General features: G+C 32.6%; 1 protein-coding gene across 1 annotated transcript; it reads left to right on the plus strand.

The window, feature by feature from the left end:
- Nucleotides 1–508: 508 nt before the first annotated feature.
- LOC131067346 (protein IQ-DOMAIN 31-like) lies at nt 509–4,522 on the plus strand. The gene is made up of 3 exons (XM_059221276.1): nt 509–1,654; nt 1,752–2,559; nt 3,992–4,522. The coding sequence occupies exons 1-3, from the start codon at nt 1,598–1,600 to the stop codon at nt 4,018–4,020; spliced, it is 894 nt and encodes a 297-aa protein (XP_059077259.1). The 5' UTR covers nt 509–1,597; the 3' UTR covers nt 4,021–4,522.
- The last annotated feature ends 10,155 nt before the right edge of the window (nt 4,523–14,677 follow it).

The following is a 14,677-nucleotide window of genomic DNA, read 5'->3' on the forward strand; positions in this document are numbered from 1 at the left end:
ATATTTATACCATATTTCTAACTTAATTATATTGAATTTTAACATAATTACTTTGATACTTATTAACATTTTATTTACCCTAAGCAATTATTTCTTTTCAATAATGTATACATCCCATCATCCACCATCACTTTTGACCTAAACCACATTATCAACCTCCAATGATGGAGTGAAATAGTTGATAAAAAAATATATCCGTAAATCTACACAATCATTTATAGTACTAACCTAGACTAAGTTGATGGATTTGAAATAATAGGTTAGAAAATAAAATAATAATATTTTTTTAAAAAAACTCAAATTTTTCAGTCCATACATTTCATTTTTTTAATAACAATTAATCAAATTTCTTACACCATTCTAGACACTTTTATATCTATAACACCTTTCTTCAAATTATTTTAAGCTCAATTTACATATAACTGATCTAATTTTTCACCTGAATTTCTACTTTCTCAGCTTGAATCTCTAGCCTCAAAGGAATTTAAGAAAAAATTATGAACTTGCTAATCTTGCGAAAAGCTTTCTTTTTGTCTCTTTTCCTTTAAGTAAATTTAAGCCAATTCCTTCTATGACACCGTAGCCTTAAATTGTTACCCTAAGCATTTTCTGACAAAGACTTTGTACAGATGAGGCCAATTTATACTCAAATCGGATTTGAAACAGATATTTGCTCCCTTTGAGTTCAAGATATCCTCAACCTAAACATGGAATGGAAATTCTTAATATGAAGATGACAGATTTCAGATCAATGTCCATTGCGTACGGGCAGAGCAATGCAGTTGCAATAACAACTCCTCCTCAAATTGAGGAATCTAATTTTAGATTGGAAGATAAGCAAATGATAATTTGAGAAATGTATATCCGGTTCTGTAGCGCTTCTAGTTGTTCCAAAAATTCGCAATATCCAAGATTTGCAGCTTAAGAAACAATGTGCATTGACACTGAAATTGTACTGATAGGTCCAAGATTGAATGTGTAAACTGCACAGAGAATTTTTCTAAGAATACCCCATTCAAATTTTATAATCTTGCTTATTTTGATTTTGATCTTGAGTAGGTCAGGCTCAGGGCAAAGAGCTCCAAAAATCATTGACGATAGAAAAGAACCCTAATGATCAATGCCCTATAGTCCCAACTCTGCATTCTTACAAGTTTGTTTGCTTGCAACCCAATTAGCCAATGATCCCAAACTTGCATTAAGAAAAGCCCAACAGTCTAAGCCCTGCCTCTATTTTGATCCTGCTCTCAAAGGCTCTTGAATAAACCCAACTTGCTGAAGGGTAAAAGCCTAATTGTCTCAAGAGTGCTTAACCTGCAAGAAACCCTACACAACTAGTTCCCTGATCACTCCAACCTTCCCAGCAGTAAAAACCCAGTAATCTCAAGTCTGCTTGCCTCAGTTGCCTCATGAATTACCCTAACCTTGCCAAAGATAAAGCTCAATAGGTTCAGTTCCACTTATCTTGTAACAAGGTTCTTAGCAACTAAATTGCCTCTTGAATCACCTAAAACCTTGCCAACATTGTCAATACCTTTGGTTCTGAGGCAAAGAGGTTTGTGCTACTCAGTTGGTTCCACCCATAACTTAAGGAAGGATGTCAGACTATGTGTTGAAGGAGGACTCAAATGCAAGGACAGATTCTTTGGCTGAGGTAAGGAATGAAGCTGAGTATTCCCAGAATAGTTCAGGTAAGATGTCAAATTCTGCAACAAGGGATTCTAATTTCTTCTTCATTTTTGTTGAATCAGCAAAAGCTTGAAGTTGAGAATTCCCATTCTGGCCCAAGGATGGTGTCAATTTTGGCACCACATAATTCTGATCATCAAATGACTTCAGATTCAAAACTGGATGCTGCCTTTGATCAGATCAAAGTTGAGGAGAGTTTCAAGAAAAGCTTGAAAAAACCAGTGACTGCAATAAGTGACTCCAGTTCAGATCAGCAGCTCAAAGGTGAGTCAAAATCAAATGTTGATTCCGTTTCATATCAGCCTGAGATCAAAGTGGAGAAGTCAGTTTCAAGTACTTCAACAAGGAAAGTGTCTGATATAATATCTGCATTAGACCCAAAAAAATCACAGGCATCTGCTGAGTTTCCCAGAGTGCAGGAAACAATTAGTCAGCCTTTTGTTCATGAGACACCACCCCCTGTTGAGCTAATTTCAGTTCAAGTACCACCTCCTATTGAGCTAGTTTCAGCAAGAATTCTACCTGAAATGCCACCTGATATAGAGCCAGTTTCAGCCATAATTTCGCCCGAAACACCTCTAGAATATGCACCAGATGAAAATTCTGAAAATTCTGCTTCATTTAATGTCAAACCCACCAGAAAGATTCCTAATTACATGTCTGCTACATTGTCTGCAAAAGCTAAGATCCGGTCTCTTAGCAATCCAAAGCCCAGTCCAGACGCTCAAGAAAACAAAAGAAATCCATCGAGTTCACATGCAAAGCCACCTCCTTTTCATGAGACTCTGCGCATTCCTCAGAGATCACTATCACAAGTACGAAGAAACATCCATGGAAATGGTGACACAATTTCTCCAAGAAATTTAACAGGTGAGAAGTTCAACCTTTCTTTGTAAGAAATTTTGTACCTAATCAAATCAAAGGACTCTCCCAACACCCCTGTTTGAATCTTTGGTGTAGATTTATATATACAAATTTAAAAATTTCAATTCAATTGCTTAATGTGTATCTGCATTGTTCTTTTCTTTTTATGCTTTTCCTGTCTACCTTCTCCTGGTGCCATTGTTTAACTCGTTTGTTTAAGGAATTGCATCTTATAAATTTGATGAGAAACATAAAAAACTGCATCATTTGAGCAGTAAGTTTGTATGGAACATATCCTTCCTTACACCAAACAATTTTAGTTCCAAAATGCATAGCCAAAGTTCCAATAAAAATATTCAGTTATTCTAAACACTGCTGAAAACTATCCTCAGAATTCCCTTGCAGTCTTTCAATCAAATCAATGGCAGACAACCTTATAGTATGTTATTTATCATTACAAGTTTCTTAGTTCACTTAATTAGATAAGGTAATCCTTCTTGTGGGTACTCAGAGATGAGGCTGTTGGGATTTTACAGTTTTCAACACTGAGGCTATTCGTTCTCTCTTAGTTTCACTTTCAATATCACCTGAATTGCTTGGCTTTGACAAGAGCTTGGGACTAATGCATCCTAAAAGTGTAGGTAAGCCTTTGAGCCCTCAATCTCACCATATTTCAATCAAATTCATTGTTTTCAACAAAACCATGCCCAACACTCTCTCTTACAAAGATATGAAACCTTGTTCCCTCGTAATTTGACTGTAAAATTGAAGCACTAACTAGATCAGAATTTTGTATTATATATTTTGAAAGAAATACTTGTTCTTGATCAAGACAACATCACTTCTATCCTCCTTCAGGGCTACAAACTCTCAATCTCTGTTTTTAAACATGTGACCCTAGGTTATGTACTCACACATTATCAGATATTGTTTTTCAAGATTGATTGGCAATGACCCATCTCTAATTCTATCACTAATTGGTAGTAATTTATAATAATCCATGTGTTATATGCTTAAATGGTTCACTCGGCACTCATTGTATAAGATACCTCTGAAGAAGCCCTTGAAATCTAGGTGTGAAGATTGTAACAAGTCACTAGCTTTTCACAAGTGGCTATCCAGCCAACTAAAATGCAACTCATATGAAAGAGAGTTTTAAAAAAAAGTTAGAAGTGTTCTTCTTTATATGGATTATATTTTAGTTAGCTGGATAGCCATTTCCCCAACCGAAATGCATAATATCTCTTGTTCACCAATATGTGTCTCTCACATAAAAGTTATTTGCATTATTTGTGTATCTCAAATAGCGGCTGAACCTTGAAAATACAGAAAATATATTGGGCATGCTTTAATTCTCTCCATGTTTCAAGAGAAATTTATTTTGTAATTCTTGAAAGTGATTAGATACTATTCTAACCTCAGCATTATGGTTTTCCAGAGAAGTCAAAGAAGGAGTGGCGATCATGAAAAGGGATGATTTCTTCACCTTATTAATTTAAAAACTTTTAGATGAGATTCCAGTGGAGAACATTGATTCTTTTTGAGTTTAGCAATGATGTGCAGCTTGTTGATCAGTCACTATATCTGAAATGCCATAGTTTGGCTAATAAAAATGCAAACTGAGAATATATATATATACATATATATCTTGGATTTAGATTGTAGACTTGCATCCTAAGGTGCTTTCATAATAATCTTGAAGCAATCACCTTGTTTTAAAGAGTGTCTGAATAGATAGAGTGATCCAATAGCATCCAATAGTGATTGGTTCAGAAGCAATATATGTAGTCAGGCATCATAATTAATAAAGCTGGACACCCGGGTTCAATTATAGTCTCAGGAACCCAGTATTGGTGATGGGCATTATCTACATTTTGGTGAAATATCTAGTCTGCTTCAGGCTGTTACAATCATATGATTTGTAGTAAGAGTGTTTGTGAATAAAATAAAAGTTAAGTAGCCTCATCAATTACTGTTTTCAAGTATGCTGACATTATAGTTCAGTTATTTTGAGATTCCATATTTGTCCATATTTGTTCATATGCAATTTTTTTATTATTCTAGATTTTGTAAGTGGAGTTTATAATCGTTTGAAAGATAGGGAGAGCTTCTATAATTGTATAATAATAATTAACATATTTATAATTTTAAAAATTTATGTAAAGTATATTAATAGATATTAAATTTAAAAAAAAAAAGAAAAATTAAAGTAGAAAAAATAATTTTTATTTAGTGCATTCGTTTGTTTGTTTTTAAAAAAAATTTAAGATAAAGATCAGTGCAGCAAATGCCACAAAAATAAAATGATCTGCCTTTCAAACAATTAGCAAAATAATAAAAATGAAAAAAAAAAATTGACCTTTTTAAAAGCAATGTTTTTGCATTGTACTTTTTCCTTTAAATGCATTTAAATTTTTCCAAAAAAACCATTGTCGTTGTAGAGTTAGCCTATCCACTACGGCATAATAAAGATTTTAAAATTAAGAATTTATATTTACAAATGAAGGTCTACAAAATTTTATAGGGTCAAATAAGTTATAAAAATGCAGAATCAATAAATATAGTATATTTTTTATTAGTTTAATTATTTTTTTTATATTTTACAATTAAATTGAGGTTTGTTACATAAACATATGTAATAAGGGTTTTGTATATTAATTTGATTTTAAGGGATGAATGACAAAAATTTAAAAAATGTATGAAAAGATTATATAGTAAAATTAAGTTAAAACACAATATCAAATCTTCAAAAATATGGGTGACATGTAATCATATTTAAAAATTAGATCAACAAAGTCAGAAACAAAATATACACATGGTCCTAAAAGACAAAATGACCATAGAATAATGAGAGCATGACCTCACAAGGAAATAGCCATGAAGTTGCCTATTCAACATAATAAAAAGAAACAATAATCATACCACAGGGGTGACACTAACATTTTGGTAGGAGGGCAAGAGTCTAGCCCATCGACGTTCTCCCACACACCACCTAGCAAATCCTTGCCCGTCTTAATAGGGTCCTAGCTAATAAGAGTAACATTAGCATCTTCTTCTAGATCTTCATATAGCTAAGTTTGAACATTCCTTGATGGTGATGTCACAAGAGCGAAGTGACATAATTTCCCTCGATGAGGAGAGGCCCATTGACACTATTAAGGGGATGTGAAAGAGTGATGTAGGGATAGAGACCACCTACCCTAATGGCTAGAAGGCAAGGGCGGCAGTGGGGTCCAACTAGAGTGTAATCTAGTTAGTGGTGGTGTAAAGAAGTGGTGGCTCTCTAGCAGCTACATGGACAATGTTGAGAAGATTTAAAGTGATTTTGTCACTAGCCCTAGTAGGGAAATCTAGCACATGCAAGTATAGAAGATGGAACTAGGAAAAACCCTAGCCATAGTGCAAGGAGCATTTCCCAAGTATCATGAAAGGCCTAAAGATTTTAGAGTTCTAGAGCAACCCTATTGTTTAAAATTGAATCTAAATGAACATATTAAAGATTGCCAACAATTTAGAGAGAACAACAAAGTTAATATGGACACAACAAAATGAGCAAAAATAATAGAATCTCTATCTTTCCAAAAAAAAATGATCTTAAACCGTGTTATAGCTAAACAAAATTTATAAAAAACTTTGGGCCCATTGCTAAGGACATTGTGTCAAATAAAGGGTTCAAGCCTTAGAGGTTGGAAGAAACCATGAATCCATAATCAAGCATATCACACAGAAGCACGCAACCAAAATAAGTTTAAGTGTTAGGAAAGGTGTCTCGGCCTTGCAGTCCTTTGTGTAATATGTATTATCTATGACAAGTTGGATCGAAGGTTCCCCCTTTGGGGACTTTTGTGGGTAGCACCCCGTTTTAATCCTTTATTGGTCATTTAGATTTATTTTTTGTTGTTTTCTTAGCCCTTGGTTTTGGTGCCCATGGTATTTTAAGTCTACCTTTTTAATGTACCTATTAATATTCATATATAAGCACTAAGGATTGGTATAGTGTATATTTTATGTTGATGTGAACATGGTATATTACCTAATTAGTTTCACTTTAAGAACTATTCATACCTAGTTACTTAAGCTTAGGTCATTTACATATATCATAGGATTAAGACACAAGTGGTGATCTTAGTTTGTCATAAGATTTCATCAAGGGTTTTATCTTTTCTTAAATAGAAAGGTCATCTCATTATATTGTAGTATAATGTACATTCATTTATTTGATGGCAATATAGCATCTCTCTCTCTCTCTCTCTCTCTCTCTCTCTCTCTCTCTCTCTCTCTCTCTCTCTCTCTCTCTCTCTCTCTCTCTCTCTCTCTCTCTCTCTTTCTCTCTCTTTCTCTCTCTCTCTCTCTCTCACACACACACACACACATTATATTGTAGTATAATGTACATTCATTTATTTGAAGGCAATATAGCATCTCTCTCTCTCTCTCTCTCTCTCTCTCTCTCTCTCTCTCTCTCTCTCTCTACCACTGAGCAACCAACCCTCTTAGTGACTCATCCATCCTTGGATTTGGGTTGACTTATTTTCCAACACCTCCCCTCTTGAGCCACATTGTAGGTGCTTGGGGATCAAGTAGCTTGGTTTGACTCTACTGACCAGGCTTTGATATCTTATTAAAATTTTCATGGACCAACTAGGAGTTGAGCCTAGGGACCCACTTACTATTAGGGTTCTTTACCATTGAGTTATCAACCCTCTTGGTGATCATTCCAACTTCAGTTTAGGTGTGGCTCATTTTTTACTACTCCCCTTGGGTTAACTACAAGTGCTTAGGGATCCTATATTTGCTAAACTAGTTTATGTTATCATGTAAGAGTCACACAACAAAATCAAGTAGTAAGAATCGCTTGCAAAACTAAAAATCACCTTCCATGAAAAGGTGGCAAGAAATGAGTGCTAGATTATACTATGAAATACGATACAATGGATCTATAGGGATTCATAGTGTATAAAAGGAGTCTTGTTTATATAGGAAGAGTGAAATATGTAAAATATAGGATTATGAGGAGTGTCATAATCATATGACATGAGATACAAAAAGTAAATAACATAAAAGTGCCCTTGGTTTAAATTTAACTAAGTGTGAATACCTCGTCCACACCAACAACAAGGTGATGATTAGGGACCTTAAAACCTGTCTCTTTGACACATTTTTTATATGAAGGAATTTGGGAATATGAATTATATTCTTGGGATGGAGATCAAGAGGGATTGGGCACATCGAAAGATTTGGTTGAGTTAGAGTAAGTATGTAGATATCATTTTGTAATGGTTTAGTATACATGACTATAATTAATGAATATTTCATTTCTTATCATACCAAGCTTACTTTATACATGTACTAAATATTATGATGGGTTTGATGGGATGTCTAATTTTCCTTATGCTAAGGTAATTAGTATTTTGATGAATGGAAGTGTTTGCACTAGACCAAATTTCACCTGAACAATGGGAGTTTTGAGCAACTTTATGTCTAACCTTGGTAAATTTCATTAAGAGAGTATTTAGTTATTTTTCTAGGATGTGTGTTAATATCTATGTTATCATGGTATCAATGATGTGGATAATTCATTAGACATACAAAGATATGTTGATACAAATTGGGTAGGTGAATTGAATAGTCAAAATTATACCAATGGCTATGTATTTTCTCTATTGGAGATGTGTAATGGGTTTGATGATTAAAATACAACCCATGGTTGCTTTGTACACCATTGAAGTAGACCATATGGTTGCTACACATCCCTTTTAGGAGGTGGTTCGGTTTCAAAGACTTTGTAGAGATATTGGTTTTTATTACAAGATTGTTAGAATTAGATAAGACAATCAAAGTGTTATTGTTTGATTAGGGATCTCATGTATCATACTAATGCTAAGAATGTTGATGTAGATAAGGTTGGTACTCTAGATGATAATGCAATTTCACTTACAAAATGGGTGACCATCTATAAGTTCTCTTGGTGTAAGAAGGCCATAGACCTTGATTCTTTCCTTAGTTGTATTTATATTTTCCATGGATTTATTTCTACTATATGATGTCAAGTGGGAGAATGTTATGAATAAGCTATCATTTATCTTTCAATATTATGTATATTCTATGCATCTCCAATACTCTTTGAAAGTTTTGTTGGATGTCAAGGGTGTAATTGAAAAATAATATGTATTATTTCTTAGAAATATTGGCATTAGTTTTATATGCATTCATGAAGGAGGTGGACTTGACAATGGTGATTATTGAGTTTTTTTTAGCAAATTTATTAACTTGGACATGAGAATTGAGTAGTACAACATCTTGCATGTTGTTGGTGGCATAAATTGTATGATGATTTTGAATGCCTACCTTGGGATATTGGCTATTATGGAGAGTTACAAGTCAAATATGGATTTCATTATTGAAATGGAGTTTATTTTTTCTATTCATCACTCATTTGGAGTTTACTATTCTCAAAAGAGCCTCTTCATTTTAAACATTGGATTTTTTGCATATTATCATGGTATGATGGTACATCATGTTGATTTATGTAGCGTCTGTCAGATCCTTCAAACCAACATAAATGCCTAGTGGCCTATCGACCTTAGACATATGTTCTCCGATTTAAATCTCATGCTCTTGGCGATTTTTAATGTTCTTAGTTTAGCGACTTTATGAAAACTGGTTTGCAAATGTATATTAACTAATTATAACTACCACCTTGGGAGACGTGTTAGTTAACATTGGTTAATCCCTTGAGAAGACGTGTTGATTAAAGATGAACCGACTTGTGTATAAGTCGTGTTGCTTGGCACCACCCTTGAATGGGTATATAGACTCGTTCCTTCACTCTTCCAAGGGATCATATTAGAAGACACAAGAAAATTGAATCATCTAATAACTACAACAGTTCATATTATTACTTCAGTAGTTCATTCATTGTTATCTACAACATATCGTGTATCCTTCTTCAGCAATTTGTGTATTAGCACCTGCACATTGGATTCTTCATCAGCAAATTGAATCTTACATTAAGGCAGATTGAACCTGTGTCATTCTTTAGAAGTCTGAACCGCATTTATTAATAATCTAGTTTCACAATGTGAAGCATTATTTGTGAAGACATTATTGTTTTTGTCTATCCAATCTGATCGCCAATTTAACACATCATTCTAGGAAGTCATTTATGGTATTCCTCTCCCATTTCTTTGTAAATTAGAGTCATGATATATTAGTTTTGTGGGTTTATTTTAAATGTACACAAATATTGTTGGATTTCTATCAAATTGAAGAGGGTGTTAGTGTGTTGGATGTGTCATTTTATTAAAGATTAATGCATACTTGTCCAGAAAGGGTTTCTTCGAGCAAATTATGTGTTCATGTATGGTTTGTTAAATTTATTATTATTATTGATTTTATGCAATCACAAAATCACCAAAAGATAATACTTGGATAAACAGTTTTATTTTAGATTTGCATTCACTTGTAGGAGATTTTATTGTAGTATTTTCACCTTATTTCTCAGCAATGTGAAGGTTTGATTTAATGTGCTTGAGTGAGCATGCAAATGGTGGGCATTGAATGATGGATGGATGGTGGAGATGCACTTGAGCCATTGGATCATGTGCAAACGACTCCTTGTAATTTAATTCAATTTGATTTAATTATTATTTATAAATGATGTGGACCTATTTATTTGAATTTGGGGGGATAATTTTATTTATTTATTTTAAGTGGGCAAGAGTGATCTTATTTTATTTGATAATAAGGTGGAAAGTGGATTCAATTAATTGTATTTATGATGTAGAATTAATTTATTTAAATTAATAATGGGATATAAAGGGATAATTTAAAAACCTAGTGATATGGATCTAATTAGTGAAGTTCATTGTGGATAGTTGGAAAAATGGTGTCTTGGCCTTGCAATTATAACGTGTTAATATATTGATTGTGTGGGGTTGCAAGGGGGGGACCCCCCTTATGGGGTATGGGGCATGTTTCTCCTAGAGCACCCAGGATCGCACCCCTGGCAGTAGTTTAGGGGCAATGCCCTCAAAAGACACATTTGATATATAAATTTCATTGTAAATTTGAATCATTCACCATTAGGTCACAAATCTAACAATATAAATTATATTTGCTTTGCTTGCCTTATAAGGAAACCTTATTCTATGAGGGCATTGTATTAAGGCTAGATATTGTGATATATTGTGAGAATCTAGTAGCTATTGAGTTGCCTCTAGATCTCTAGTTGTTGCCTAAGAAAGCTTGTTTTGCAGATATATTGTAACCTTTATAGATTTTTGAAAAAAATAGATCTTGGTTTTTGGAGTGTGGAGGTTTTTTTCAAAAGAGTTTTTTCCACGTAAACCACTATCTTGTGATATATGCATGATATTTATGTTTATTTCTATTCAATTTTTTAACTATTGTAAAGATATGAATTTTTTTTTCTCATCCCTCCTCTTAGAATTCATATAGAAAGTTGTTCTACTACCTTAGCTTATTTACATGAATAAAATTAACCAAGTTTGAAAATAATAAACTATTTTAAATGAGGTGAATTTTATGTACACTCTCTATTTTATATCTTTAAAATGAAATTGCAAATAAAAGAAATAATGTCATTTCAAAGAAAAATAAAATAAGATGTCCTTATACACCAAGCACATGATTAAAAATGTGCATATAATAACATGGGCACCCACCATAAACTAGGAACACTTGCCAAAAAAAAAGATACCATTGCAAAGGGAACAACAACAGTTGATAGTTTCTCAACTTTTGTGATGATAATAGCAACATAGAGAGATCGTGCAACAAATTATATGCAATCAAATGATAGGGAGTCACAATAGGAGTCACAATAGGAGATGGGGAGACACCATGACACAAAACAAAGGAAAGTAGGGATAATGAAAGACAACACTACAAACAAAAGATAACATGAGTATAAGACTTGTGATAAAAATAATAAGATGGGGCATACAACATACACTTAGGCTAACATTAATATAATCCAAAGACAAATATCAAATTTAAATAAGAAATTGGATGTAGGTCAATATAATTGACAATAGCTACTTCTAGAGTCAAGTAAACATTTCATTTTAATAATGCTTTGGCATTATGGTAAAGTTAAATTTGCTACATTTGAAGGATTGTGAAAAGATTATTTAGATCCATCCATATTTTCTTAATAATTTTGCTTGATATTTATGACCTGGATAGTTATTTATAGTTGAAGAAATTCCAAATTAATGTTGGGAGACTTTTTGAGTTGTTCTTAGTTATGAAATATAATGAATAGTTACAACAATATATTTGTCAAACTGTTTGATCACAAATGATTAAGTTTTATTTTTGTCAAAGATTTTTAACAAAACAAATTCAATTAGGAGAGCAACCAAACTCTATAGTATAGTAGGTGGTTAGTTGTATCTATAGATAATTCTAAGATTATCAAAGATTATATGGATCTATTTGAATTGGATTTATATACTTATATGAGTTTAAATACTCTACTCTCTTTTTTACTAATGCATAGGCATGCCTTCTACAATAAGATTCATAAATGTTGTTAGAAGCCATATTGTTTGTGGAGTGTGCATTTATAAGATTTTCTTGCTTTCAGTTTTGATTTGAAAGACTTTATAAACATACATATATATTGGAATTGATTTGACAAACTATAAAACATGATGATAAATATTTCGTTTCTATTTGAATCACTTATATTGTACATAATTACTTTTACAACATTAATAGCTTATCCAAAACTATTTTATAATATTAATAGCTTATCCTTAAATACTTGATCATATTAATATTATAAAATAATTAATTACATATAAAAAAAACTTTATAAAGAAATAATTTATGTATAATAATATGTTAATATAGTTTTATTTAGGTGCTTGTAATAATTTAAATGTACTATTCTCATTACATGTAAAGAATAACAAGTACAATGTAATGCAAATTGATCAGACAATTTTGTTAAATTAACCATACAATTGGAGGAAGGCATGAGGTATGGTGCCTTTTGTTAAATTGACCATACAATTGGAGGAAGGCATGAGGTATGGTGCCTTTTCTTAAATTGACCATACAATTGGAGGAAGGCATGAGGAATGATGTATATCTCATAACTGTATTCCACCAACCCATTTGTTTAATGTTTGTCAAACATGTAAATTGTGTTTGACAATTATTTTTTAATTTAAAAAAGAAGAGATTAAAAGGAGTTATTAGAAACTACAATTTAATTTGATTCCTTGGAATATGAATGGTTGTTAGGGTTCTAGAAATGCAAGTAAAAAGCGTTTGGCAATTATTGATGAGAGAATTAATTATGGTTATAATTTCCTCTGTTCATCTATTCATTATAGTGGGCATTGTTTGCATTTTATATTAGACAAACATTTTTGTTATTTGAGGTACACTTTATTTCATAATTTAATAATCAATGTTTGCATCAAATTGAGGTGCAATGGTAACGTCGATAGTAATATATATGTTCTTCTTGTCCGTCGTTTTTGTACTTGATAAATAAAATAAAATATCAATATTTAAAAACACATAATAGAAAACTATAAATTTATGTGAAAACGCAATTTAAACTATTAAAATGTTGAAAAATAATAATAAGAAGACAATAAATTTATAAATAAATCTTTATTATATATATATTTTTAAGAAGCACCCAAAAATGATTGAGTTCTTCTAGGTATATACATTTTTTTTTATTGAATAAATCATTATATGACAAGCATCATCAATCCTTTGTTTAGTTGTTTCTTATGCTTAAACTTGATACAAAATAATAAGAACAATAACCTGACATAGTAGGGCGGTATTCAAACAATAGTGAATGAACACTGGAATTTATTCATGTTGATTGGCTCTTTGAGAAAGCCAACAATATTTTTCTCTCTCAATTTAACAGACCCAACATAATTCAAATGCAGATCAAAGCTAAAAATGAATTAGAATAGACACAATGATTTGTGTCAACTCTCTAATTATAAATCAGAGCTCAGGCAAACTTAAAAATGTGAACACAGATTTTAATTGCTTGGAGACTTTTGATGCAACTAAATTGAAGACACATTATAACATGAATTAAATCTATCATTTATCATCTCATCTAGGTCAGCATACAAATAGTGGATCTAGCATTACAATATTCTGCCTGTGGGTACATGATAACAAAAAGATACAGTCTGTATAGCAAGAAATAGGAGTGATCTGCTGAGCACATGAATCAGGTATCTATCCATGAAAAAAATATGCATAGTATTCTTAGGGACCCTACAAATAGAGCACACATGGCTATCATCTTGAGAATGTTTAATGGGCAATCTTTGTAATAGAAACAACCATTTAAAACATTTAAGTTTAGGAGGAATAATAGACTGCCAAAGAAAAGTAAAGATTTTATACCACTCATTAGAATCAATCTGCAAATCCCAAATGGAATTAAGATACAAGATAACATCACCACTAGAGAGCATAGAATTGTAAATCAATTTAGCACTAGCTTTTGGCAGAGTGGGTACATCCATCCATGTGTAGGAGGAGACTCTGTCATTCCTCACTACACAAGGCCCAGAGAGATCAACTATGCCACAAGCATTCTTAAGCATAACATATGTTCTCCAATTGGAGGGGGGGATGAGAAATTTTTGTTGGAGGTCATCCCAAGAAATCAAAGCACCATTACAAATGATATCATTGAAAGTTTTAATGCCTTTATTTGCCCAACTTTTTGTTGTGTAACCTCAAGGATGAGAGCCAATTTTTATGTAAAAGATTCCTTCAAATGGGCTTTTCATCAACAATAGAGTTATTATTATCCATGATCCCACTGTTAGCAATCAGATGTCTAGTATACTCTCGGGCTTTTCATACTATTTTAAAGACAAAGGACCCTTACCGACAACCAAGTCAACAAAGGGGAGTTGCTTCCAACCCTTTGCCTGTTTAGGAACAACCAGACTGATATTATTTCTAACAAGGATTTTCCAGGGCTCTTCACCCTCAAAAGCCTGAAAGATCCATTTGGCAGCAAGTGAAATACCTTGGAGTTTTAAGTCTTTTAGACCCAACCCGCCCATTTTCTTCTTTAGGCAGCACCAGCCCC

Source organism: Cryptomeria japonica, chromosome 5 (genome assembly GCF_030272615.1).
Source record: "Cryptomeria japonica chromosome 5, Sugi_1.0, whole genome shotgun sequence".
Lineage (NCBI taxonomy): Eukaryota > Viridiplantae > Streptophyta > Pinopsida > Cupressales > Cupressaceae > Cryptomeria > Cryptomeria japonica.

What these genes read in the sequence shown, in the direction of transcription:
- LOC131067346 (XM_059221276.1), top strand. Translation starts at nt 1,598, where the DNA reads ATGTCAGACTATGTGTTGAAGGAGGACTCAAATGCAAGGACAGATTCT. An exon ending in GGACAGATTCTTTGGCTGAG is followed by an intron (nt 1,655 to 1,751) that starts GTAAGGAATGAA and finishes TTGTTGAATCAG; the next exon opens with CAAAAGCTTGAAGTTGAGAA. An exon ending in TTCTCCAAGAAATTTAACAG is followed by an intron (nt 2,560 to 3,991) that starts GTGAGAAGTTCA and finishes ATGGTTTTCCAG; the next exon opens with AGAAGTCAAAGAAGGAGTGG.